The 25,551-nt window shown below is 45.3% G+C and overlaps 4 protein-coding genes and 1 pseudogene across 5 annotated transcripts; 1 reads left to right on the top strand and 4 right to left on the bottom strand.

Moving 5' to 3' along the window:
- Positions 1–1,332: 1,332 nt before the first annotated feature.
- On the bottom strand, positions 1,333–2,470 carry LOC102093875 (olfactory receptor 4E2). The gene has a single exon (XM_005511094.3). The coding sequence runs from the start codon at positions 2,362–2,364 to the stop codon at positions 1,417–1,419; it is 948 nt and encodes a 315-aa protein (XP_005511151.3). The 5' UTR covers positions 2,365–2,470; the 3' UTR covers positions 1,333–1,416.
- A 541-nt stretch (positions 2,471–3,011) lies between these two features.
- Positions 3,012–19,514, bottom strand: LOC102093693 (olfactory receptor 4S2). 2 transcript variants are annotated; one of them, XM_021299222.2, is made up of 3 exons: positions 19,389–19,514; positions 8,786–8,922; positions 3,012–7,944 (listed from the first exon to the last, which is right to left on the bottom strand). In XM_021299222.2, exon 3 carries the CDS (start codon positions 7,922–7,924, stop codon positions 6,995–6,997), a length of 930 nt encoding a protein of 309 aa, XP_021154897.2. In that variant the 5' UTR covers positions 7,925–7,944; positions 8,786–8,922; positions 19,389–19,514; the 3' UTR covers positions 3,012–6,994. The 2 variants fall into 2 exon arrangements, with proteins under 2 accessions (XP_021154897.2, XP_021154896.2); XM_021299221.2 differs by lacking the exon at positions 8,786–8,922 and having other exon boundaries at positions 19,389–19,511.
- On the top strand, positions 13,688–20,500 carry LOC102097000 (proto-oncogene Mas). The gene is made up of 2 exons (XM_005511030.3): positions 13,688–14,126; positions 16,358–20,500. The coding sequence occupies exon 2, from the start codon at positions 16,379–16,381 to the stop codon at positions 17,333–17,335; it is 957 nt and encodes a 318-aa protein (XP_005511087.2). The 5' UTR covers positions 13,688–14,126; positions 16,358–16,378; the 3' UTR covers positions 17,336–20,500.
- A 623-nt stretch (positions 20,501–21,123) lies between these two features.
- Positions 21,124–22,103, bottom strand: LOC102093517 (mas-related G-protein coupled receptor member D-like; annotated as a pseudogene).
- Positions 22,104–22,665: 562 nt separating this feature from the next.
- On the bottom strand, positions 22,666–24,635 carry LOC135579632 (proto-oncogene Mas-like). Its single transcript, XM_065065593.1, has one exon. It carries the CDS (start codon positions 24,524–24,526, stop codon positions 23,327–23,329), a length of 1,200 nt encoding a protein of 399 aa, XP_064921665.1. The 5' UTR covers positions 24,527–24,635; the 3' UTR covers positions 22,666–23,326.
- Between the last annotated feature and the right edge of the window lie 916 nt (positions 24,636–25,551).

Below are 25,551 nucleotides of genomic sequence, written 5' to 3' on the forward strand. Positions count from 1 at the left end.
CATTATATATTAACGTGGTGACAATAAGACATACTCAGTTCAAATAGCTGAACATGATTCTAGTTATAAGTTTTAGGGAGAGGCTGCCCCAAAGTTATTGCAAATATGGATAAGCATATTGATTTATCTCATTGATTTATCAGACTTGAATGTAAACATAACCCCATTACTCTCCCCTGTATTCCAAAATACTGATTGTGTCAGGTATAACCCTGCTGCTCTGCTGGGCTTGGGTAAGAAAGGTCGTTGACATATAATATATACTAAGGTCAAAAAACCCCGATCCAAACCAACCAATTCCTGCTTTTGCGGAGGGAATTCAGCGGTTACGCTGGTTTATGTATGAAACTTGTGCCCTTCAGGTTTTAGAAATCGGTGGTGAAAGCCTCATTTCCCATTTGCAGCTTGTTCTTTATGACCAATGGTTCGTCACAGCCGATTTCGACACAGGCGGAGTTGCTTGTTTTCTGCATTGGGAAATAAGCCCGGTGTGCGTTTCAGCGGTTCTTGTACGACCCGAGCAGAAGCTGCTGTGTAACTGATTGTAATTCTCTCTGGTAAGGGCTGGATTTCCCTGCAGACCTCTGCAATAAGGCTATTTCGGGATTCCTAGACTGTAATATGCTGGGACCACATTGTCCTGAAATGGTGCTCTGCTAAATGTAAGCCCAGTTTTAAATATAAGCTGAGTTTGTAATTTCAGATGAATCAGAAAACGCATACAAGAAGCAGCCTGAAAACTAAAGGCAGTCGCTGTGGACAGTACAGTATCTTTCCACACACCTAAGGGTTTCGGAGCTGAAGTAGAGGAAGTTATTTTCTTTCACTAACAATGTGGAAAGAGGGGTCGCGCGGGCTCCAGAATTCTGTCACACCACATTTTTGTGGTAACAATAGATAATATCTTAAGAAGGGATGTGAAATGTTTTTGAGCAGGTTGTAATCACTCGTCGTGGCAAAGAAATGGCTGTGGCGACGGGAAGAGTCCATTTATTTTGAGGAGAAACAGAGGAACATCACGGAAACAAACACAGAAAAGTGAAAGGGAATAAGGGGAAAAAAGACATTGACAAAGACCATAGTTGGAGTCATAGAATCCTTTTGGTTGGAAAAGACCTTTAAGATCATCAAGTCCAACCATTAACCCACCCATGTCCTGAGAACCTCATGTCCGTCTGTCCAGCCCTCCAGGGATGGTGACTCCAGCACTGCCCTGGGCAGCCTGTTCCAAGTTCCAAGCAGCTGTTCAGATGAAAACTGTGGCTCTGAAGAAACCCAGGTTAGGTAAATTCCTTAAATGGAACTAAACATCCTTTGGATTTCAGACATTGTTGGATTCCAACGCTGTTCCCACAGCCCGATTTGCCATGGGTCCATAGGAAGGTAACTGTGGGTTTGCTGCAAGCCCACCTGGTCTCAGAAGACTCTGCAGCGCTTCCACAGTTTCCACATGGACACCTTCACCTCGTGATTCCTCAGGGTATAGATGAGGGGGTTCAACATTGGGGACAAGACAGTGTAGATCACACAGATGTGCTTGTCGGAGGGGAAGGTAGAGAAGGGCCGGAGGTAGATGAAGATGCAGGGTACAAAGAAGATGGTGACGACCATCACGTGCGAGGCACAGGTGGAGAGCGCCTTCCAGTGCTCCTCGGTGAAGCGGACCCGGATTGTGACCAGGATGAATGTGTAAGACGTGACCAGCACCAGGAAGCAAACCAGGGATATCAAGCCGCTGTTGGAAGCCATGAGCCACTCGGTGACACAGATGTCTGTGCAGGCAAGCCGAATGACGGGAGGCACGTCGCAGAAGAAGTTATTGATGGTGTTAGGGCCACAGAAAGGGAGCTGGATTGTGAGCAGCGTCTGGACGATGGAGTGGAGGAAGCCTCCTGCCCAGCAGGCAGACACCAGGACCCAGCAGGCCCGCCGGCTCATGATGGTTGTGTAGTGCAGGGGCTTGCAGATGGCCGTGTAGCGGTCGTAGGCCATCACGGTCAGGAGGAACATCTCTGATGCCCCAGCAAAGTGCAGAAAAAACAGCTGGGCTATACAGGCTTCAAAGGCAATGGCCTTCCTCTGGGAGAGCAGGTCCACCAGCATCCTGGGACAGGTGACAGAGATGCAGCAGATGTCTATGAAGGACAAATTGCAGAGGAGAAAGTACATGGGTGAGGACAGCTTGGGGTTGGTCCTGACTGTCACAATGATGAGAAGGTTCCCCAGCAGAACCATGGTGTAGGCCAGGAAGAAGAGGGCGAAGAAGAGGACTTGCAGCTCCCTTGTGTCAGAAAGCCCCAGGAGGATGAATTCTGTCACCCGGGAGAAGTTTCCCAGTGCCATCACTTCAGACAGGGCTCCCATAGCACAAGTGTGGGGGGAGCCACTGGTTGACCAGGACAAGAAGGGGATGTGCTGCAGCTCCAGGGTTCATGGACGATGAGAGCAGGATGCATTCACTGCTGTTCCACCTGCTACAGAAAGCACAGTGTCACACCATAAACAATGGTGAGCAGTGTTTGCAAAGAGCACTGTCCACTTCTGGCTACTGTCTACCACTGTCCACTGTCCTCTTCTCCAGCCTTCCCACCCCCTTCTCAGGCTTCTGGTCCCTCCACACTGACCCTCACCCCCAAACTCACTCTGACCACTATTTTTCTGCGTTGTAGTTGTGAAAAATTGTGTGTTCTCATTATGTCATGGAGAAATCACATCCTACTCCCACAGGACAAGAGCCACAAGTGCTGGAAAGACACAACACTGTCCTTGTTTACCTGCTGGGAGTGTAAAGTGCTGCAGTGGAAGCGACTCCTGGCCACGCTCAAGCATCGTGTCTATGATACGTGGCTCCACCAGGGGCTGTGCCATGTTCTAATTGCAGACCTCTAATTTGATTAAAGGGTTCTCCAGGTAGCTTGTCCACTCTGAAACTAGAAATACATGCTCAGAAACAAGGTCCTGGAGGTTTTTACTGTATTGCTCTCCACTGAGCTGGCAACATGAGTGCTCTCTTAGACCTGCTGTCAGCAGAACGTGTTCTCCTGAAGAAACTGTGATTTCTAACATACCAGAAGCTGCAAAACTCTGCACAGTTTCTCTACCTCTTTGTAGCTCCAGGGAATTCTTTAAGTTCAAATAAACTCACTGTCTTGTGGAGGTTAAAATGTGACCAGCGAAGGAATGCTCAATGCTCACTTCTGTTCACAATCACGCCAGGAAATTCTTTAGCTACCAATTTCTGCCTCAGAGTTGGTAAATCAGCAAGCAGGAGATTACTACTAAGAAAGCAGTATCTGTTTTTCATATACGCCTCTTGCTGAACACTTTCCTCACGTCCTGCTCTATTCTCTGCCACTTTCTGGTAGTTCTCAAAGCCTGCTTTTCTTTCCCATCCAACAGGTTTGCTTCATGCATGATTCAGAATATATGTCTGCAAATCACAGCAGCAGTTTAGAAACGATCCTGCTTTTTCGCCTCTGCCTCTCCCAAGGGCTCAGGGCCCTTCCAGCTGCAGAGAGGGTGAAATGTCTGTGCTTGACCTTGTACTGGACAGAGACCTGCACAACAGGCATCCTGGCCCCCTGTATACCCAAAAAAGAGGAATAAACACTTTATTTACCCTGTTTAGATCATTACACTACAGTAAGATGACTTATACCATAGAAAATAGTACATCTGTCCTTGAGAATAACTGCAGAGCAGATACTTGCCCCATGCTAAATGTCTATGATGCGACCCACATTAAATTAAGCTGCCTTGAAGGACACAAATGACCAAAATGTCACAATACTTTTAAAATATTTCTGTATGTTTTTCAACAGATTTCCAAGCATTTCTCTCTGCCTTTTGCATAAACATACACAACCACACACTTGTGCTTTAATATGCCATGGATGATACGAAGATCATAAGCAAAGAAGAGGAGAAAATGGTTCCTACTGTACCCAGTTACTAAATGTTGACACAACATTGAATTCTGAACTCTGCAACACTTGTTGTCTGACAACATTTTAAACCACTCACTCCAAACCTGTTTGAAGTTATTCATCTAACGGGTTTGGACATTGTTCCACTCTCCTTTCTCCTGCTTGTCATTGCCATATCCTTGCTCTTGATTAAGTTTCTTGTTGTATAGAGATTTGCTTCGGGATTTTTCTTTTCCTAATAGGTTACAGACACGTTTTATGGTGATGGTATTGATGTCCTGTTTTCCATCTATCATTTAAACAGAAAGATCCAATGAGGCAACATCTCCAAGGCTTTCTGAACTGATCTCTGTGCTTCCTGCATCTTCCTTCTCCCTAAAGTCTCCCCATCCCACACAACCTATAAATACTCATGTAACATACTGGGTATTAAAAGCAGGCAAAAGATAATTTTCCGCTCGTGGAGTTAGATCTGTAAGAACTGTGTCATTACCAAACTCCAAACAGCCACCGAGGGCCTTATTAAACAGTTTTGGTGGCTGGATCCCAGCACATCAATTTGCTCAATCACCTTCTGTGCATGGAGTCCCAAAGGCTGATGAAGAGAGGATGAGCCACCACACACTTCTAAACACTCAGAAGCCATTTGTATGAAAAAAAACGAGTCTTCAGTAATAAAAACATAAATGTAGGGTTGTGCTACCAATCCCTGCAGTGAGACAAGTGTTGGGCACCAGGAAATGCTGCTTGAGATCAGAGAAGCTGAAGACCTAGGACGGTAACACTGGTGGGAAACTGCCGTCCCTCAGGGGTACACTGGATCAATGATGAGATATAAAGATAAATTAATGTAAATGTTCATTCCCCAAGACAAAGGAAGGTCTGGGCAGACCAAAACGTCAGTGGTGATGCGCCACTGAGATCTGTGGCTCAAGTTCAAATCAGCTTGAACTGATTATTCTGCCCATGATGTTAATTGGAAAGAGATCCCCCTATCTTTATCTCAACCTACATGCTTTTTAATCTCATATTCTCCCCCATATCCTCCTGCAGACAGTGAGAGAGGGGCTGGGTGGGAACCCAGAGCCCACCAAGCTAAACCCACCACATGGCAGGAGCTCCAGAGATGAGAAACCAGTCTCCAAAAACATGCAATCTAGAAAAAGAATAAATGCAATCGCTAAATTTTAGGACCATTTCTGCTACATCTTCAGGAGGTGAGGAAGAACCTGGAAATCTAGAAGGGAAATCTTGGTGACTACACACCTGTATTTACCTTCTAACAGCTGGGAAAACAAACCTTCCTCTTCTGCTGCCTCTTTCTCTTCTTATTCTGTTCATAAATATGGAGAAATTATACAAATTCTTTGTCTAAGTGGTGCTGGTTTATTTCCAATTTTACTGTCATCGTAAAGTAACAAGGACTCACTGCTCTATTTTACTTCCATGCGTCATCAATTATCTTGAGGCAAACGAGTGAGCTGTCAACTATTTTAAGGACATCCTGTTCCTCTGCTTCTCTTCCCAGAATATTAGTGCCAAGAGAAGTTTGTAGGAGATTCGTGCCTTGACTAGAGTCAATTTGCGGTAGAAGAGTGTTGCCCAGAATCACAAGATTCTAGGGGCATTTCTGCATTCCCATACTGGAAATGGCTGAGGAAAGTGTCAACTTTGGACCTGGGCATTAGTTTGCATGTCTTACATTTGTTGTCGGTGTACAGCTTAGATTATGAATGTTTGAGGAACCAAGGGCAGGAGGAAGAAGTAAGAAAGCTGAAGTAGATAGCACATTCACCAGAAAGTACCAAATACCTAGAAATGGGAACATTCAGATTCAGCATTGTAGGAAAACTTTTAGTTATTGGCTTGGTGAGCTTTTGAATCACGGTACTAACATTGAGCTATAATCACAGTAATTATTATTACTGAAAATTCCCCTCCTGTTATCTGCATTACCAAACAACCGAACTGGCACCTAGGAGCAGATTTTTAATAGCTAACTCATGGATTCAGAATATGACAATGTGGTATTCATAGCAAGGCATTTATCACAAGTAGAAATGATGTGATTGCTTCCAGCAGCAGGCAACAACCTATTTTACAACCACCTTGGGCCACCATTTCCCAGCTGAACGGGCCACAGAGCAGCTGCGGTTTGTTGGACTGAATGGGAGGCTCTGCCTGGAAAACTTCTTAAATGTTTACATAATGGTGTTCGTTTATTCATTTGCGGGTGTTTCAGTACAATCTGCTATCTCTCCCCGTCACACAGAGACCTAATACAACCACCTACTTCTCTCGTGGTCCTATTTTGCCATGAAATGAGTCCCATCCACCTAAAGGCTGATGACTTTCCTTGCCCAGCTGTTTTCCTTGCCCAGCTGTGGACACCTCATGTTAGCACATCAAAATATTTGAGATAAAAGCTGCCAATGCTGTGCTATACTGAAATGTTAGTGCACTCTTGGAAGCTTGGTACCACCATCCAGAAATGTAAGGAGATGCTACTGTCCAAGGCTTTTAGGACCTACCCTGTTTCCCCCAAAATCAGACAGTGTCTTGTATTAATTTTTGCTCAAAAAGATGCCTTTTTTTTACATGTATAGCTGCCTGGACACTATTTAAATTGACTTTTTAAAATTAACTGTAACTAGGGCTTATTTTCAGGGTAGGCCTTATATTTTGAGCACCCTGAAAAATTATGCTAGGGCTTATTTTTGGGGTAGGTCTTATTTTCGGGGAAACAGGGTAGTAGGAAAGAACAACCGCTCAAAATACTTGGTTGTTTCTCATAATGGCAGGAGAAGCTCAAATACCCAAGATACAGCTGTGAGGTGCCTGAAGGTAAATGCCACCCCAACTCTGGGGTTTGGTAGTTAACAATAAGCACACAACTGACAGTTTCCAAAGAAGGGTTACATAAAACCTTGAATTTAGTGTCAGCCCTATTGTGAGCAGCTGCACTAAAACCAGAGCAACATTACTGGAAGGTCTCTCCTGAACACTTGTCTTTCACTCCCCATGGTTTCTTAAGCTCACATCGTCTTACAAACGTACACCGTGTTGTTTCATTTCTCACTCCTCTTCACTTTTAAGCTCCATAACCTTTTCATGGCATTTTTCACCTCTTGGTTTCGGAGGGTGTAGATCAAGGGATTGAGCATAGGAGTGATGATTGTGTAAAACACAGAGACCATCTTGTCTGCTGAGAAGGTGGTGGGAGGGCGCATATAGATGAAAATACACGGCCCGAGGAACAGAACTACAACAGTGATGTGGGAAGTGCATGTATAGAGCGCTTTGAGACGCCCTTCGGAAGAGTGTGTCCTCAAGGAGACCAAGATAACAGCGTAGGACACAACAAGAACAACGAAACAGCTCAGGGAAATCATGCCACTGTTGGCAACCACAGTGACACCAATGATGTAGGTTTCAGTGCAGGCCAGCTTCAGTAGGGGGTGAACATCACACAAATAGTGGTCAATCTCATTGGGCCCACAAAATGGTAGCCGAGTGACCAGCAAGGTCTGCACCAGGGAGTGTACAAAGCCTCCCACCCAAGAAGCCGCCACCAGCCAGCCACAGACACGCTTGTTCACAATAGCTGTGTAGTGAAGCGGTTTGCATATGGCGATGCAACGATCATAGGCCATCGCTGTGAGAAGGAAGATCTCTGTGCACCCGAAGAAATGGACTGCGAGCAGTTGAGCTATGCAGCCCACAAAAGAGATGGTCTTCTTCTCAACAAGGAGGTCATGAATGAGTTTGGGAGCTGTGACAGTAGAGTAACTGATGTCTACAAAAGACAAGTAGCTCAGGAAGAAGTACATGGGAGAGTTCAACTGTTGACTTGTCTTTATGGTAACGATGATAAGCAGGTTTCCAAGAATGATACTGGCATAGAAGACTAAGAATAATGAGAAGCACAGTTTTGCTACTGTCTTATCTTGCGTCAGTCCCTGGAGGATGAACTCCGTCACATTGTTTTTGTCTTCCATAGACACCTTGAAGACAGGACCTGAAGCACAGAAAAGAGACACCAGCAATGGCATTAGACATGGGACATTATCAGTACACACACATACTGTTATAAATATTAAGCATGTTCCCTTTACTGTCTTTTTGAGACAGTTTCCATTTAAAGTCAATAAAGGAAAAACAGGTGGTATTAAAACCAGAATGTATTATTGACATATATAACAACAAGCTCAGATTATTTATTTGAGGAGGGTGGTAGAAATAATACCCTCACAAATCCTAGTTCTCACCTTTGCCTCTTTTAAAAAAGAAGACTAATTACCAGGTCCCCTCAAGACCCACTTTTACTCTACAATGTGGAAATGAAAGTTGACCAAAGGAGTCAGTGTGGCTGTAATTCAAGTTTCAACACATTGATCATGGCTTGAGGAAGATCTCTGCACAAGCAGTGACTGTATTCTCCGTTTCAGTCCTCTAAACGATTGCAACAGAACTCTCATTATCTCTCTGACTGGGATAGACCTGAGTAAGTCCAGTCACAGAACTGGCCAGTGTTTTCTTGGACCACCTTTCTCACAGCACATGAAGGAGTAAATCTGGAGCTAATTTGCACTAATGGTGCATTAGCAGGGGTTCGTACACCATACCCAGGTGCTGGACTTAGTGTGGAACACCTCATAAATACACTGGTACTGACACTGGGGTAACAAATACACTGCTGGTGACCCTTTACTCACCAACACCCACGAATTCACCTTTGCAGCACTCCCGTGCAGTACACGAGTATCACCAGGGTTCAATTTACACATGAAAACAGAGGTGCCAAATGTGCAATGACCTTGTCTGCGACACCAACAAGCCCTTTGGGGTCTGAATTTTACCTGACAACCACAGGACAGCCCGTTCTTCCTCCTGAGCGCTCTGTCTGGCTACTCCCCAACCAGGGCAGCAGGGGAAAAGAGGCTCTTGGGTGTCTCCATCCCTATGTCCACACCTCTCCACGAGCAAAGGGAAAGCACTGTTGGGAAGACCAATGTGTTTGTAATAGAGTTTATTCTAATTCATAAAATGGACCTCACAAAAGTCACCCACCTGAAATGCCTGTTTTCATCAAAATCTCTCGGCCACACGTTGCTGCTGAGATGCTGTAAAGCAGCTCATATCTCCCCCAATCCTGAAACCTGCAGTGGCTGCAAAGATCAGCCTGACTCTCCACCTGCATTCCTCATTCTGCATTAAAAAACAACTGCCCAGAGCATCCACAAGAACAATTTTCTCTCACAGGACGGGGAAATCATCGCAGAAATATTTAAAGTAAATCACGCAGCAGAACCACAAGACTATCAGGAGTAATGAGATCCCGGGGGCATACAAAGTTTTGTCAGAAATTGTCAGTGGGCAAGGAGTTAAAAATTGTGCTTTGGGTAGATATTAGATAACATTAGAAATAGACAGGGTTAGTATTTTCGTGAACTGGAAAATGTTTCTTGGAATGCTGATTTATTTTATAAGTAAAAATGTTCTTTGAATTGTTCAGAGTGGAAATGAAACCACCCACAGAGGAAAAAAAATCCTTTGTGTATATACATTTAGAAACATAAATTTGCAGCTTCACGGTCTCAGTAATGGGTTCTGGGGACATTATCCATCAGGGTGAAAACAGCAAGCAATTTCATATATGACTTGCTTTAGTATTTAGCTTGCTCTATATCTCAGCAATGTTCCTTTGAGAGAAAGGGAGAAATAAAGGATCTCTTCAGATCTTCTGTCATAGAACTTTGGTATGAATTTTACTTTATACTGATTTGCGATACTCTCTGTGAGATATTATCGAGGGTTAACTTAATTAAAATATTCACCTCTTAGAAACAAGTTATCAGCTCTATAGGATTCAACCTATTACCAACAATTTCCCAGTCAACTGCTGCTAAAACCCACCATTGCAGGTCCTGCCCAGTGGAACACAAGCAGTTGTCCCTGTTTGTGCCGGTGATCTGAGCAGATCTGGAGTGTCTCAGTCAATCCAAATTATCTGGCGTCTGTTTAGAATTACAGCAAAATCAGACACTCTTGTGCAGGCAAAAAAAACCTGATCGAGCATCCACAGGAAACAGTGAAACGGAGAAAAACCAGAATTGCTCTCAAAGCCACAAAGCGAAGCCTAGAGAGGAAGTTGGGAAAGCTCGGGACTTCTCCTGTAATTGCAGCTGCACTAACAGTAGGTAAAAGATATTCAAGAAATGGGGTAAAATTTACATAAATGGATAATTTCTTTTCTGATGTACTTCCAAGAAAAAAAAAAAAAAAATCAATAAGAACAATGTGATATTGATTTCTGCCTAGTCTTACGGAGTTATGATCCTTCCCATTCGTTTTCTTTTCACTTAGCACGGACATAGTTTTCTAAAGAAAACAGAAAGGACAGGAATGGGTACGTATCTCTGGCTGTGCAGAAGCCAGTGGAAAAGAATCGGCTGCGCCCCATCCAGACCAGAGCAGAACTGGAAGCAAAACCCACCGGTCGCGGTGTCATATTTAGTCAATCAGCTCTTCAGAAAGGAGCGACCAAGAAATAAACGATCAAGGAAAAGTGTATTCCTGAATACCGGCAGATGGGGAGCTCCTAAGCTAAAACCAGGTGTTTATTTCTGAAAGGATTTTAAAGATACAGCCCATTCACAACAGACAGTTTTACTCTGTGTCCCTCTTGGCGAGGCCCTTGTCAACACCACCAAATTGCATTTTACAATATGTTCATCTGCCTCATTCCATCTTGTTGACTTACATCATGTAGAAACCTACATCTGAGCCGCTTACATGCGCTTTTTTTCTGCCTTTGAGGGGCAATTCATGACCAGCATAAGGTGGCTGCTTAAAAATGTGATTAATTACTTGCTGTTTCTTTCTATTGACTCTAAGAGGATGACCAGAGTGACCAATTCAGTAGAGGATTCCCACAAATTATGTCTTATCTTTTAAAGTAAGAAAACAAACACACACACAAGGAATCCAGAGAACCTGGATGTGTTCGCAACCCAGAGAGAAATGGAGAAGAAAACTGTTTAAATAGCTCTTGTTAAGGCTCTTTGAGGAAATCTCCCACCTGAGGGGCTCTTGGTGATGGAGGAGGGATGTGTGGGGCCTTAGCAAAGGGGAGGCATGAAAGGAAGGGGCAAAGGAGGAGAAATTAATTCTGTCCTTGCTGAAAAGCTTAAGCAAACATATTTTAAAGAAATAACCATCAGATGATGATATTATGAAGGCATTTCAGGATTTGTCCGGTAGAAATAACAGCCAGTGGATTAGCTGAATATTAAACTGGACAAGCACGTGATGTGGCCTCGTCCAGTTAAACCTTTTCAGAGTCCTTTGTTAATCCTTTTTTAGTGGTTTTCCCAAGCATAGGGGTCCTTTAGATCCATCACTTGGGCTTGAGAGAGTTGGGAGTAATAAAACACCACTTCACATCTTTGTGTATTACAAAAAGAAAACACATGAAACACGAATCTTCATTTAAAAAAGATTTTTAGTGGTAAGGAGAGAGGTGCCATGCTCAGTGTCACCTCTCATGACAATCTTTTAAAGGGCAGGTTGGGCACAATTCTCTCAGTAGTGGTGGTGCTTTAGTTTTCACAGAGGTAGAAGATGGCCGGAGTTACCTCTTGATGATGCTTCAAGTCCTATTTTGCATGAGGTTTCATCACTGGCAACCCAGTGAATAAAGCCTCTTGCAAGAACTTGCACGTTTTAGTGAAGGTCAGCAAATTACAATGTAAAAAAAATTCCTCTTTTACAAACGGGGAAACTGGAGGAGGAAGTCAGATAATTTATGCCAATAGAAGTCAGCTGAGTTGAGTCATTGTCACTCTAGGCTTTCCTGTGGAAAGAAACGGACCTGTTACATGGACCTGTTAGAGTGAGTCCAGAGGAGACCATGGAAGTGATCCAAGTGGTCCAAGGGCTGGAACACGTCTCCTGTGGAGAAAGGTTGAAAGACTTCAGCCTGAAGAAAAGGTTCCTCAAGAACTTCTTATGGCCTTTCAATATATAAAGGTGACTCATAAGAAAGACGGGAAAAGGCTTTTCAACAGTCTGTAGAGACTGGACAAGGTGCAACAGTTATAAACTGAGAATAGATTTAGATTGGACACAAGGAATAAATGTTTAATGATGAGGGTAGTGAGACTCTGGAATAGGCTGCCCAGAGAAGCTGTGGATGCCCCATCATTGGAAGTGTTCATGGTCAGGTTGGATGGGGCTTTGAGCAACCTGGTCTAGTGGAAGATGTCCCTGAGCAGAGAAAGGGGGTTCAGACTAAGCGATCTTAGGATGGTTTGGTTTGGAAGGGACCCTCAATGATTCTACGCAGTCTTGCTGTCAAGAAGAGCTTCATCTTTCTTAACATTAAACTTATGCAGCCAAGGGTGAATCTATGAAACAAAACACAATAAAGCAAATGGATATGTCAATTTGTGCATCAGTTCAACTCAGACTCATCACTGCTCTGAAGCCCACTCTGTATTTTTAACTTGTGACTTGTGGGTGCCAATAAATAGCTTTGCTTTGTTTTGTTGACGTTTCTTGAAATTTAGAATGGCCCAATAACAAACAAGGTAACGTAGCCATCTCCTGACACAGAACACCAGCAATTCATGCAGTAAAGATGGAAATCCCAAATTAATGAGGAGGGTAAATACTGCTCTGGGTGAAAATAGTCCTCTAACTTAAATATCATTTTACACTGTAGCCTGGAACGCTGGCCAGGTTAATAAAGGTTAACAGTAGTCACTATAGGAAACAGAGTATTGGGCAAGAAAGTACAAACAGTCTTAAAATCTTTAGGAAAGGAAAAGGAACAACAAATGACAGAAGAAGCTGCAGATGAACCATCAGGTATCTGGCCTGTTAAGCTATTTGGGCCAGATCTGCCAGACACACATGGCAGCAACTTGGCTTTGTTTCCCTAGCCAAACGGACTAGCAGAAGTGACTTAACACACAAGCCCAAATCAAGAGTTGGTGGTGTCTCTTGTTGAAAAATACCTCCCCGTAAAGATGTGCTTACTGCCAGGCAAGGAGAAAGGCAGCTTCTCCATGTTCACTCCACTTCGCTTGGCACGTGGATCTGGACACCACGGTGGTGGCCGCTCATGCACATGGAGGGTCTGCACTTGGTGGGAAGATGAGTGAGGTGTTGTGGGTGGCAAGGGGCTATCTTGGTGGAGACACATGGTGGGAATTTGATGGTGGGCAGGATGGGGCTGAGACACCGTTTTGGGGGAAGCTGCGAAGCTGGAGATGGAAGGCATGAGGCTGGAAGCTCTCTTTAGGGATTTTGTGGAATCAGAAGGGCCTGAGGTGCAGTGAAGGTCTGTGCTGAAAGACAGTACGAAGCCACAGGTAACACTGTGGGATGTGAAGTTGCATTGAAAGAACTTGTGTCACTTAAAATGGGCTTTGTATGTTGAAGGCAGCATGAGTGAAGGTTGTGCAACTGTGACTGCTGAGCGGTGATGGACTTTGGGTAGACCCTCCTCCGGGAAAGGTTGTGTGAAGCAGTAGGGACAATGTAAGGTGGTAACCTGTGTTGGGAGAGGCTGTGGGTCAGAAGAGGACACTCTGTGGCCGTGGGTATGCTAAAGTCAGTTTGACAGGGACAATAGGCCCTCGGGGAATGAGAAGTTGCACTGAGGGAGGTTGTGAAATCGTCAGCAGACACTATGGAAGAGGACAGACGATTTCTCAATCTACTTGACCGTGAGCAGCAGTAGGGGCTCCCCTTCAGGAACTGTGAAACTACAACATCGCAGGGACCCGAGCAGAAAGCAAAGCACTGGTGCAAGAGGCAAGGTATCATTTTGTACAGACAGTTCTTGCTTTCTTCATATTGCTGCAAAAGGGAGAACTAATTTAAAAAAACAACATTTCCAGAGCCACGGCAGCGACAGGTGCTGTGCAAAGAGGGAAGGGGGAAGTGGTTCAAGTCTAAGCGACCACACACAACAAACTAGAGATTTCGCCAAGAGAGTGATTGGCTGTCGGATGTCATGTTGAAAGGACTGCGGCTTTTTAAGCAGCGCCTAGCTGGCCCAGAACTGCAGTACGGCACGAGGAGTTTATCTGGACTGTATGTCACGGAATTCGGTGGCAGTTTTACCCAGCGGATCCACACCAGGCAGCGGCTGCAGATCAGTCACTGAGATCCCAAGGAACCCACAGAAAGGTGAGAAAATCCTGGATGGTATATTTGCCTTTGCACTCTGTCTAATGCCTTTTGTCATGGTTTTGGAGAAACGGTGAGGGGAAGCAAGGAGGGGAAAAAAGGAGGAAAAGAGATCAAACATTCTCTTCTTCTGCTGGTTAGAAACCGGCTATAGGTCTTGATCATTTCAAGATAAGGAGAGCTTCATTCTGAGGACCCTTTTCCACGAACAAGTGCTATTTAATTGCTCTAAATCCACTTCTGTAATATTAAGATGCCATTATTCAGAGACCAAACAATAGCAGTTTTGGTCTTAGATGATCACTAAAGATCAGCCAAGAAAATACAACAGCATAACGTTCTGTTCGTAGTCTAAAACGTCTTTGTGGTGTCAAGGTCGCTTAGACTGACACCTGTCACAAGAAGGATGTGGTATTCAGCACACAAACCACGGGAAGGACACTTAATTTCAAGAGAGAAAAAGACCACTAAGACTCAGTCTGCTGCTCTTTGATGCAAACTTTCCTTAATTAGTTTCATTAAGGAAGTAAACTTGCATCTTGAATGTCTCTTGGAGACAGGAAATCATTCTTTCCTAGATCACACAACAAATATATGAGAACTGTGAGTGAATTTCTCGGTATTATTTTCCACAGTCTACAGAAGTTGGAGAAGAATCCCTTCACTTCCATTGCAGTGGAAGGCAAAATCATTGATGTTTTGTCATTTACCCACAGGACACCCATTGCAGCCATATCTGTACCTGGTCTTTATGCATATATGATCAATGGCACAGGAGAATGTCATTTAACATTAGAAAATCTGATTGACAAGCTTAAGTCAGACAGCACATCACCTGTCATTCCCTGGATGGCTGGTAGAGAGACATTTCTGGAGGATGGCAATTTTAAGTGAGATATTTGCATTTTTAATGGTGAAAGCTCGGTGTAACAGTCCCAGCTGGATTCCCAACCAAGCACTGCTGCCATATGTACCCCCGATGGAATAGAGATAGATTGTCTCCACCGCTCCAGGACAACAGCTGGCCAAGGAAATAACCTGTATCATGCATTTTTCTTGCACAGAATATTGTGTGTCTGGGGCGCTGGGAGGAAACAATAATTCAGTCTGTCACATTTTGCGTGTTTATGGAAGTTTGACTCCATGCGTGCTGCAGCATTTTATAAAGAGAGAACAGCCTCTTCTATGGTTAGACTGGTTACTAGGATTAGATCTACTGATTGGACTGTTCTATGATTCACATCTTCCACGCTCTCTCCCCGTTTGTACTTGTTCCTCTCTTCTTTTTAACAATTTCCTGCTGCCTTTCAAGACTCTTCTCTGCCTTCCCATGTCAAAATTAATAGCTGGTGGAGAGAAAGGAGTCATGCTGTTTGACCTCATCAGACCAAAAAAAGAGGTGTGAATTCTATTTTTCAACTTTCTTTAAAGATTCTCATTCAGACCCCACTGTCATGGGGGAAGAACTGGGTGAGCTGGAAACGGGGTGAAATAACTATTTGAGCTGTAATTGCAATATCCTCTGATTGTCAGGCATGTTGTCCCACATGTGGTTCTTACTGTTTCTTCCTGAGAATAAAGTTTTTAAGGACTGCGTCAGACAAAATTGTATATTGTCTGTACACAGGGCTCAAGGAAACAAACCAACCATATTAAAATACTCTTTATTAAAATAGAAATCAGTCACCCACATAAAAAGCCACCACTTATTCTGAGTACTCTCTACCGTACTTTCTGAGCATATGCATAGGACAACACTCAATTGCATTTCCTGTCGATTAAACCTGTGTGCTGATTACCTAGAATTCTGACACACTTTTCACAAGGTGTGTCTCACCTAATCCCAGCTACGTGAAGCAAAGAAAATTATCTCACAGTGGTTAACCCTCAGTTCTCTTTTTATTTAGAGAACAGGTAGTTTTCAGACATGATTAGCCTAAGACATAGCTACTTTTTAAAGATATTTATTTCCCTATACTGACTGCAAGAAGGACCCTCTATAAATGAGTTTCAAAAAGGGAGAAATGCACTGCAATCTAACCTTTCGTACATGTTGTATAGAATTTGGCCTTAGATGTACTTTGAACAATGTCTCAAAGCTCTGCGCTCCAAGTCCAAACACAGGAAGCCCTCCCTAAATCAAGATTCCCTACAAAGAGCTGGAATGAATCCAGAACCACCACCAGGTCACCATGAGGGAGAGTCACCACAAGTCTCCTTTCTCCTTACAGGTCTGTCTGAGATCCCTCATTATGAATATTTCAACTACAACAATCTTCCCTCCAACCATAACCGGCCAGGCTCATGGGACTAACCAAAGTGGGGCTGTGGGAAAGGCAGAGGCGTCGTATGCGGTCCTCAAGTTCATGGAGAGCTTCTGCCTCATCAGCGCGGCCTGCGGGATGGTGGGGAACGGCATGGTCATCTGGTACCTCGCATTCCGCATCCGCAGAAACCACTTCACCGTCTACATCCTGAACCTGGCCGTCGCCGACTTCGGGTACCTCCTCTGCATCGCCATCGAGACGGTTCAGTACCTGATGCAGTTCAACGTGGGGGTGCAGTTTGGGCTATTCCTCTTCCTGGATCTTTTCATGTATGGGACCGGCTTGTATCTCCTGACCGCCATCAGCATTGAGAGGTGTCTGTCTGTCCTTTGTCCGATCTGGTGCCGAACCCACCGTCCAAAGCTCTTGTCCGGCATCATCTCCGGCCTGCTCTGGGGTCTCTCCCTGATGCTGAACATGCTCGGGTACATTTTGTGCACCATTCGCCCCTCTCCCAAGACTTGCCATGTCCTGCTCATCACCATCGGAACCCTGGACTTCCTCTTCTGCACGCCCCTCATGGTGCTCTTCAGCCTGACCCTCTTCCTCAGAGTCAAGTGCAGCTCCCAACACATCCGAACTGGCAGGCTCTTCACCATCATCATGCTCACCGTCCTCTTCTTCATCATTTTCGCCGTGCCCCTGAGTGTCCTGATCCTTTTTGACTTCTTGGGCTACAAATTTCTCTACTCCCCGGAGATCGGCTTTGTGCTGTCCTGCGTGAACAGCACTCTCAACCCCATCGTTTACTTCCTCGTGGGAAGCTACAGGGATCGGAGAATCAAGTTCACCCTCCGGCTGGCATTCCAGAGGGCCTTTGAAGATTCAGCAGATGACAAAGACGAACGGGAAACCCGTGACACAATAACTATGTCCTCCTAACACCCCGCTGTGCCTAACACAGGAACATTGGTCTGGGGCTGAGGGACAACAGTTTACAGAATTGAAGAACTCTGAGGTACTGGGGAAGGTTTATCTCACCTACAGTTTGGTGTCTTCAGGGTAGATCTCTACCCTCCAACTGGTTATTTTAAGCTCCATCTGTGGTCAGTGAAAACACATGAGCACCTGGACCACAGAATTTATCTGACCTCTATCAGGACCATATTGAAAGTGCCTATTTCTTTTCAGTGGCCATTAAATGACTTGGATTTGACAAGGTGAAATGTCTTTATGTCTGAATTTTATCAAGGGAATCCCAGCCAGAGAATGCTACTCGCTTAGTAAATCTGCCTTTCAGAGCACAATATCAGATTCCTAAATTCTCTGTTGCTTTTTACTCAGATCTCTGCAGACGAGATGGGAACCCATCCTCCTCCTGTTAAAACCAGCCATGAAACTCCTGGAAGGAGACCCTATCTATCTCGCTTAGCTTCCAATACCTGCATCTCAGCACCACATGCAGCCTTTTGCATGATTCTCGGCTTCCTAATGTGTGCATTTCAAATAATGACATGATTCATGCCCTAGAAGCCCATTTCTTCTATTAACTAGGGAGGTTTCCAGGCCAGAGAGTTGTGATGTAGTAGAAAAGGGCTCCAACCCCTGCTTACTTGCTTTACAACCTTAAGAACTGAGCTGCATGCTCCCTTTTCTTGTGTTTCAAAGAAATACAAGGCTGGAGTTACATATTATTTTAGTTTCCTCCAGTCCAGGACAGAGTATCTGCATCTAACTACAGCACACATCGCGTTGTTATTTCTTCTTTTAAGAAGAAAAAATGATAAGAACCATGGCTTCCAACATCTCTTCTACCAATAGAAATAAATTCAAGGATGGGGGAAAGAGTAGGAAACAGAAGAAGGGTAAATAAATATCACAATACGCAACAAATTATTCTCTAGATTAAATCCCTTGAGATGCAAGATGTGATTATTGGAAGTGTTGTATGATCAGGCTACACAACATTTGCTCTTCTAACCTAAATAGATAGAAAAAGCCAAGACAGGTAATTTTCTTAGAGAAACCTTAAGATTTCCTCTTCATGCTTTCATCTGCAAATATTTTCCTAAAGTGAAGCTGCGTTCTTCTGTTATTATCTGTTTTCTTCTCCTGTTCATTTGTCTTTCAATTAATTTTGAAAAGCATCACTTCAAAAATTGTGATTCACCTTAGTGTCTGTATTTGCCTTTTCCTTCCTGTTTACAGCTCCTGAAAGCCAAAATTTGAGTTGCATTCCTACTACTCTTTAATTTTTAATGCTATTGTTCTGCAATGTACATATTGTTGATTTAGATTAGGTCTCTGTCATCAATTATATTTAGTAAGGATTTTTTTTTCCTTCTAATTTCTACCGCTGAAGGGAAGAGAGCATCCATTTATCAGAAAACACATTAAAATGGTTTAGTTTTAATATCTGTAATGATTTTATCACGGGAAGAACTGAAATATTTCCGTTATTATTTAAAATGTCAAAAGCCTTTTGTTTTTAAAGGAAAATGTGTTGTTTTTAAAAACATTATTGTGCTCAGAAGCAGCCATCAACTGATAAAAATATACAGAATATAAACTGTGGAAAACTTCCCATCCCAACAGTTTGTCCTTAAACAGACCCATCATGAAGACACTCCAAGCATTCAATGCGAGTGCATATTACACATCACATTAACGTGAACACTTTACGTCCAACCCTGGACGTTTAAAAGGTGATGTCTGCACATAAACCACCATTGTACAAACCCTCAAGCATCTGCGGTAAAACACAAACATCCCGCTGTTTGCAGAAATAAAACCGCTGGGTGCGACATGTGGTGACCAAGCTAAAAATTTGGGGGGTTTGATATGGGTTCTCCTCTCCCTGAGGAGAACATTAGGCAGGAAGAACATAGATCTGATATTGCTCTGTGTGTGTTTTAGATGATGATGTGGGGAAAATGGAGAAAAATCAGGAGTAAAAGTAAGCAAATGAGGAAATCTGATGTGAAGATGGACCCACCTGTGTCTTCACTGTTAGAACACGTTGCTCCACACAGCATTAGACAATAGGCTTCTTGGGTTGGTGGACTCAACGCTGGACCAAAGAGGGGAATTATTGATGCCAAAGTGCCATTTCCCCTCAGGGCCGCCACACGTAACTTTTGTAGCACCGTTGATTTCACAGTTTTGAAACCAGACGAGAAGCAGCTGATCGCATTAACCAGCAAGAGGAAACAGGTGCACGGAGGGAGAACCAACAGCAAAAAAAGGCAGGGGAGGGGAGGCTGGAAACCTCATCCTTTCAAAGATGACCAAGAAAAGAGGAATGGGAGGGTGGAAATCAGCCCCAACAGAAAAATGGCTATTGTACCTAACAACAGGGACACAACCTAAGGGTGTTTTTGGCCATGAACAGAGGGGGAACATACAAGGTTCTAGATGAATAGAATCATTTTGGTTTGTAAGAGACTCTTGAGAACATCAAGTCCAACTGTTCCCCCACCCCTGTCCCTGCCCCATGTCCTGAGAACCTCATGTCTGTCTGTCCAGCCCTCCAGGGATGGTGACTCCAGCACTGCCCTGGGCAGCCTGTTCCAATGCCCCACAGCCCTTTGGGGAAGAAATTGTTCCCAAGATCCAACCTCAACCTCCCCTGGTGCAACTTCAGGCTGTTTCCTCTCATCCTGGTGCTTGTTCCTTGGGAGCAGAGCCTAGGGACACATTTCTCCCTTAGTTTTAAAGAGAACTGAGGACTTCTGTTGTGTTCTGAGCATCTGCCATGATACATCAATCATAGGATGATTTGGGTTGGAAGGGACCTTGAATCTAATAATTCCCAGCTGCACCATGTGTGGATTTGGTCTCCTGTGAATCTCTTGGGACCTTTTACAAAGAGGCTGTCTTGGCATCACCTCAAACCAAAGGAGGAATGAGCTCATTAAGTCCATTTTCTTCTGAACACAGACCAAGTTTTAGGGCATTCAGTGACACTCGTGACTCCTAATCTCTGAGTAGAGGAAATGAAAGAACCTTCGGAAGATAAGCAGCACAGAAAATATCATTTTTCACTGACAAATGTTCTTATTTTATAGAGAATCTTTCTGTCCTGGTAACTGTATAAATATTGGCACCTACTTAATTGTTTTCCTTTTATTGTTATCTGGTTTTAATTGACGACTTCCATCGATATTTGGCAATATGATTTACTCCATCTTAAAACACATTTCGTTACCTCAGCCCATTTTGCTATTCCAGAGCTTCCTTGGGATGCATTTCCATCATAGCTGTGCTTTGCATTAGAGCAGCAATATATTCATCGCCCATTTTATGGGAAGCTCCTAACAAAAAGGAAGGATCCAGGAAGAACCAGGAATACTCAGTACAGAATGTGTGGTAGAGGAAATAATACTTGAATCACTGTCAGAGACAGCACTAAGTAAAAGGCAAATAATAATAAAAATACACAAAGGGGAAAATGACGATGGAAAATAAAGACAGAAAAAGGGAATGGGAGCAGGTAAATAATTTTTTATTTAAGACGGAGGAACCTTCAAGTCAGTAGGGCTGAAAAAAGACAGAAAAGCATTTTAGATCAGATAATTCCAGCTGTTAGTGTGGTATTTCACAGCTGCAGTTGCTCTGTGGCAGGTGAGTAACACTTTCTCAATGCTGGGTCTGTGCCACCAGCCCCTGCGTCCCCATCCCCAGCCTGTCCATGAGGCTCCACATCTCCAGGCCTCCTCACCAGCCCATCCTTACAGGGTGGTCTCCACCACGCTGTCCCCAGGCACATGGTTCTCCTCCTCGTTTGTTGCCTTCTCATCAAAGACTTATTGGAAGGCGACTTTGACAGAGCCCTGGAACCGGCGCTGCCAGCAGCTCCCCACCAGAAAATAAACTAATGGGCTGAAGCTGCAGGTCAGCGATGCCAACAGAAAAGAGGTAGTTCAGGGAAATTGTTCACCTGAACTTGGAAGATTGAGGAAAACCTCTACACTGAAAGGAATACCGAAGAAAAAGGTCACGTTGAGCAGGACAGCAACATGGAGTTTCCCTGGGCAGCGTTTCTGTGAGCCATGTTAGACCCTGATGAACAGGGACGGGTCAGAAATCAACATTATTGACAACAAAATGACGGAAATTGCAGATGTCTATGTCTGCAAATATGGTCTTAGAGCTTTTAGCAAACTTAAGGCTAAGATGCACCGAGGAAACAAATAATCCAGCGAGGGCCCAGAGCATCCCACTCACAAGACCTGATAAATGTTTTGGGTGGAGGAGCGATGCCAGGTTGGGAAGAGGACAGAGACACAGCGCTCCACGCTGACGGCTGTGAGCAGACCCAGGCTGCCACGGTCAAAGGCATGGCACAGGAATTAACAAACAATAAAAAACCTGTGTAGAAAGAAATAAATTCATACAAATAAGAACAAATTGCTGGTAAGCTCAAAAATGCCAGTGTGAGCAAAACAAACAGGAGGAGCAGAGAGAAGTCAGCAACAGCTAGAATTAGGATGTAGACTGTGAAGGGGCTCCTCTTCACGTGGAAGCCCAGGAACCACAGCACCACCCCATTCCCCACAAGTCCACAGAGAGAAATCCCCATACAGACAACTCCAAAGACCTTCAGTCCATAAGGTACTGTTGAGCATTCATATGCGATATTTTCCCCATAGTCCACATATCCCAAACTCATGTAGTCCAGATAGAGCTCTGTTGTGTTGGTCTCCTCCATGGCGAGTGAACCTGCTCTGGGTGGGCGATTTCTCCCTCTCCCAGCAGCTCCTAGGAGAGACGAGGGAGGAGAAGGACATGAGGGGCATGGGCGCTCCCAGCACTCGCCATCTTTCCCCACGGCCCCACGCCAGCCCCAGCCTGCACCAGGAAGGTCCCCGTCCCCTGCCGTGCCCAGGACAGGCTGCCACCCCGCAGCCCTGTCCCTGCCAGGACCCATCTCCCACCTGCCCGTCCCCAACCTCCTACCTCCTGCTGCTCCTGGGCACGGGGCTGCTGCAGGAGCCCCAGCACATGGGACAAGGCTTGTCAGGAGAAAGGGGCTGGGGATGGCTGCTGGGTCACTTGCTCTGCTTCTGCCTCCCCCTGTCTGCCCGAGCAGCAGACCTCTGCCCAGAGATCAAGTCCCACGGTCAGGAGACTCCTCTCACAATCTCATCACATAGGTCGCAGCTTCCCCTCATGTGTCCCATGGACGGTGATTTGTCAGTAGGAGTCGTCCACGTCACACCCCTCCTCTCCTCCCACTCTCCTCCAGCTCTGTCCCACCATGCGAAGGGCTTCTGGGGGTTTCCTGGTGCTGGACCAGGAGACCCTTCACACTGGGAAACTGCCCGTGTGTGGACATGCAGCAGCAGAAGGGCTTCACCCACTGCTTCAGATATAACTCCCCAGATGTGTTCATTAGAGATTGATTCTGTGGGTTACACAGGGCTGCAAATGGGTTTTTATCTGCAAGATTCTTGTCACACCAAATCTCATCCATCTGCACCATGGAGACAGCTCACTTTTCTTTCTATTTCTTTTGCTTTCCCATTCTCTCTCTCTTTCTTTCTTTTTCATTTCTTTTCTTCTTCTTTACACCACTAATCCCCCCTCACCCACCAGGACCCCTTGTCTTGCCCATATTTACAGTCCTTTTGGCAGAGCCCTGCCCTGCTTGGACAACAGAGATGGCCAGAGCTCCCCCAGGGACTAACGTGTCAGACCTTCCCCAGGAAACAGATCCCCACAACACCACAAAAGTCACCTGCTGAGCCAAAGGAACCAGAGTTTATTCGCTGGGTTCGGGGCAATGAGGGTCATTGCAATGGGAACACAGCCCGGGGACGGACCCGGCCCGGCTGAGCCGGGCTGTGCTGGGTCTGTGCCACCAGCCCCTGGGCCTCCATCCCAGCCTGTGTGCCAGGATCCACAGCTCCAGGCACCATGGACAGCCGGACCTTAGAGAGTGGTCACTGCCGTAGTGTCCCCAGGCTCATGGTTCTCCTCCTCACTTGTCACCCTCTCCTCAAACAGTCGTCGGAACGCGACTTTGACAGAGCGCTGGAACCGGCACTGCCGCCAGCTCCCCACCAGAAAGTAAATGAACGGGTTGACGCTGCTGTTTAGCAATGCCAACAGTGAAGATATATCAAGGTAGATTACGTCAACATGATAAGAACTATCAAGCAAAATGACCAAACTGAGAGGAAACCCAAAGAGGAACAAGAAGATGGCACTGAGCAGGATGGCAACGTAGAGTCTCCCTGGGCGTCGTCTCTCTGAACCACATCGGAGTTTGATGAGCAGGAAAAGGTTGGAAAATAGTGGCAGTAAAGAGAAAATGAGAGTATTCCAAATGCTTATATGTCGTAATAGTTTTAAATGTGTTACAAGAGAAGTGAGAAAAGAATTTATAAGCAAAGAAACCAAAAGTCCGTCAAGAGCCCAGAGCACCCCGCACACGATGCCTGACAAGTGCCTTGGGCGGTGGCACCGGTACCAGATTGGGAACAAAACAGACAGACACCGCTCAATGCTGATGGCCGTCAGGAGATACATGCTGGCAAAGTACCAGAACAGAAACAGAATTGACATAATAAAAATTATCTGAGTAAGCAATTTCCATAAGGAATTACAATGCAATTCTATAATAATATGTAACAGAAGTATAGCAAGAAGAAAGAGGAGCAGAGAGAAATCAGCGATGGCCAGGTTCAGGACATAAACCGTGAAGGAGCTCTTCTTCATGTGGAAGCCCAGGAACCATGCAACCCACATATTCCCCACAAGTCCACAGAGAGAAATCCCCATACAGACAGCTCCAAAGATCTTAAGTCCATAAGGTATTGGTGAGCATTCATATGCGATACTTTCCCCATAGTCCACATATCCCAAACTCATGTAGTCCAGATAGAGCCCTGTTGTGTTGGTCTCCTCCATGGCGAATGAACCTGCTCTGGGTGGGCGACTTCTCCCTCTCCCAGCAGCTCCTAGGAGAGACGAGGGAGGAGAAGGACATGAGGGGCATGGGCGCTCCCAGCACTCGCCATCTTTCCCCACGGCCCCACGCCAGCCCCAGCCTGCACCAGGAAGGTCCCCGTCCCCTGCCGTGCCCAGGACAGGCTGCCACCCCTCATTCCTGTCCCTGCCAGGATCCATCTCCCACCTGCCCGTCCCCAACCTCCTACCTCCTGCTGCTCCTGGGAACAGGGCTGCTGCAGGAGCCCCAGCACACGGTGCCTCCTCGGGTCCGGGCTTGCCAGAAGAAAGAGGCTGGTGGTGGCTGTTGTGACCACCCCACTCTGCCTTGGCCTCATGCCTGAGGAGAAGATTTCTGCTCAGAGATCACTTCCCGTGGTCAGGAGACTCCCCTCTCAATCTCATCACATCAATCACAGTTTCCCCTCACATGTCCCATGGTCACCGATTTTGTCAATAATAGCTGGCCATGTCAACTTTTCAGAAGTACCACTTGACTGCATGAGGAAAGCTCCATTTGTCAACAGAGGAGGGTGCGTAAATCATTCCCAAGGACAGAGGGTGGCAGAAAGGTGAGAGTGAGAGAGAAACAAGCCAAGAACCTTTAAACATGGGAAATCACCGACGTGCAGACGTGCAACAGTGTGAGGGCTTTGCTCAGTGCCTCTAGTGACATGTAAACTGGTCCTCGAAGACTTTTGTCAGCTTTCTTCTGGGACACACTACCATCAGATAGAGGCTTTGGTTTAACGTGTCAAAGCGTGGGACATAATACTTGTGAGAAACTTGATGCTACAAAGCCGAAGAAGAAATCAATAAAGGGAAACATTTTTTACAGTGGTGGTCAAGAAAGAAAAACAAATGCTGTTACCAGAGGACAATGATGGGCTGTTTTTTATAAGCCCAAATCTGTACAAAAGAGGAATAAAGAGACTTTATCTCATGAAGCATGGCTGAAAAACATAGCACACCAAACTGTCCATGTGGGGCACTCTGATTCTCTCTTCCAGGGTCCTGAAAGCAACAGCAGGTGCTATTTGTCTTGATCCCACTTATTTGACCTGGGGCTCCAGTTAGGGTCAGCTAGGGGAAGTCTTCCACCACCAGCTTCACACAGGAACACCCAGGAGACCCCAGCACGGTGAGCTGAAGGTGGAGGGTGCATGACCAGAAGACTGTAACACATCATGGAGTTAGCAATCCAC

Source organism: Columba livia, chromosome 5 (assembly GCF_036013475.1).
Source record: "Columba livia isolate bColLiv1 breed racing homer chromosome 5, bColLiv1.pat.W.v2, whole genome shotgun sequence".
NCBI classification, from domain to species: Eukaryota; Metazoa; Chordata; class Aves; order Columbiformes; family Columbidae; genus Columba; species Columba livia.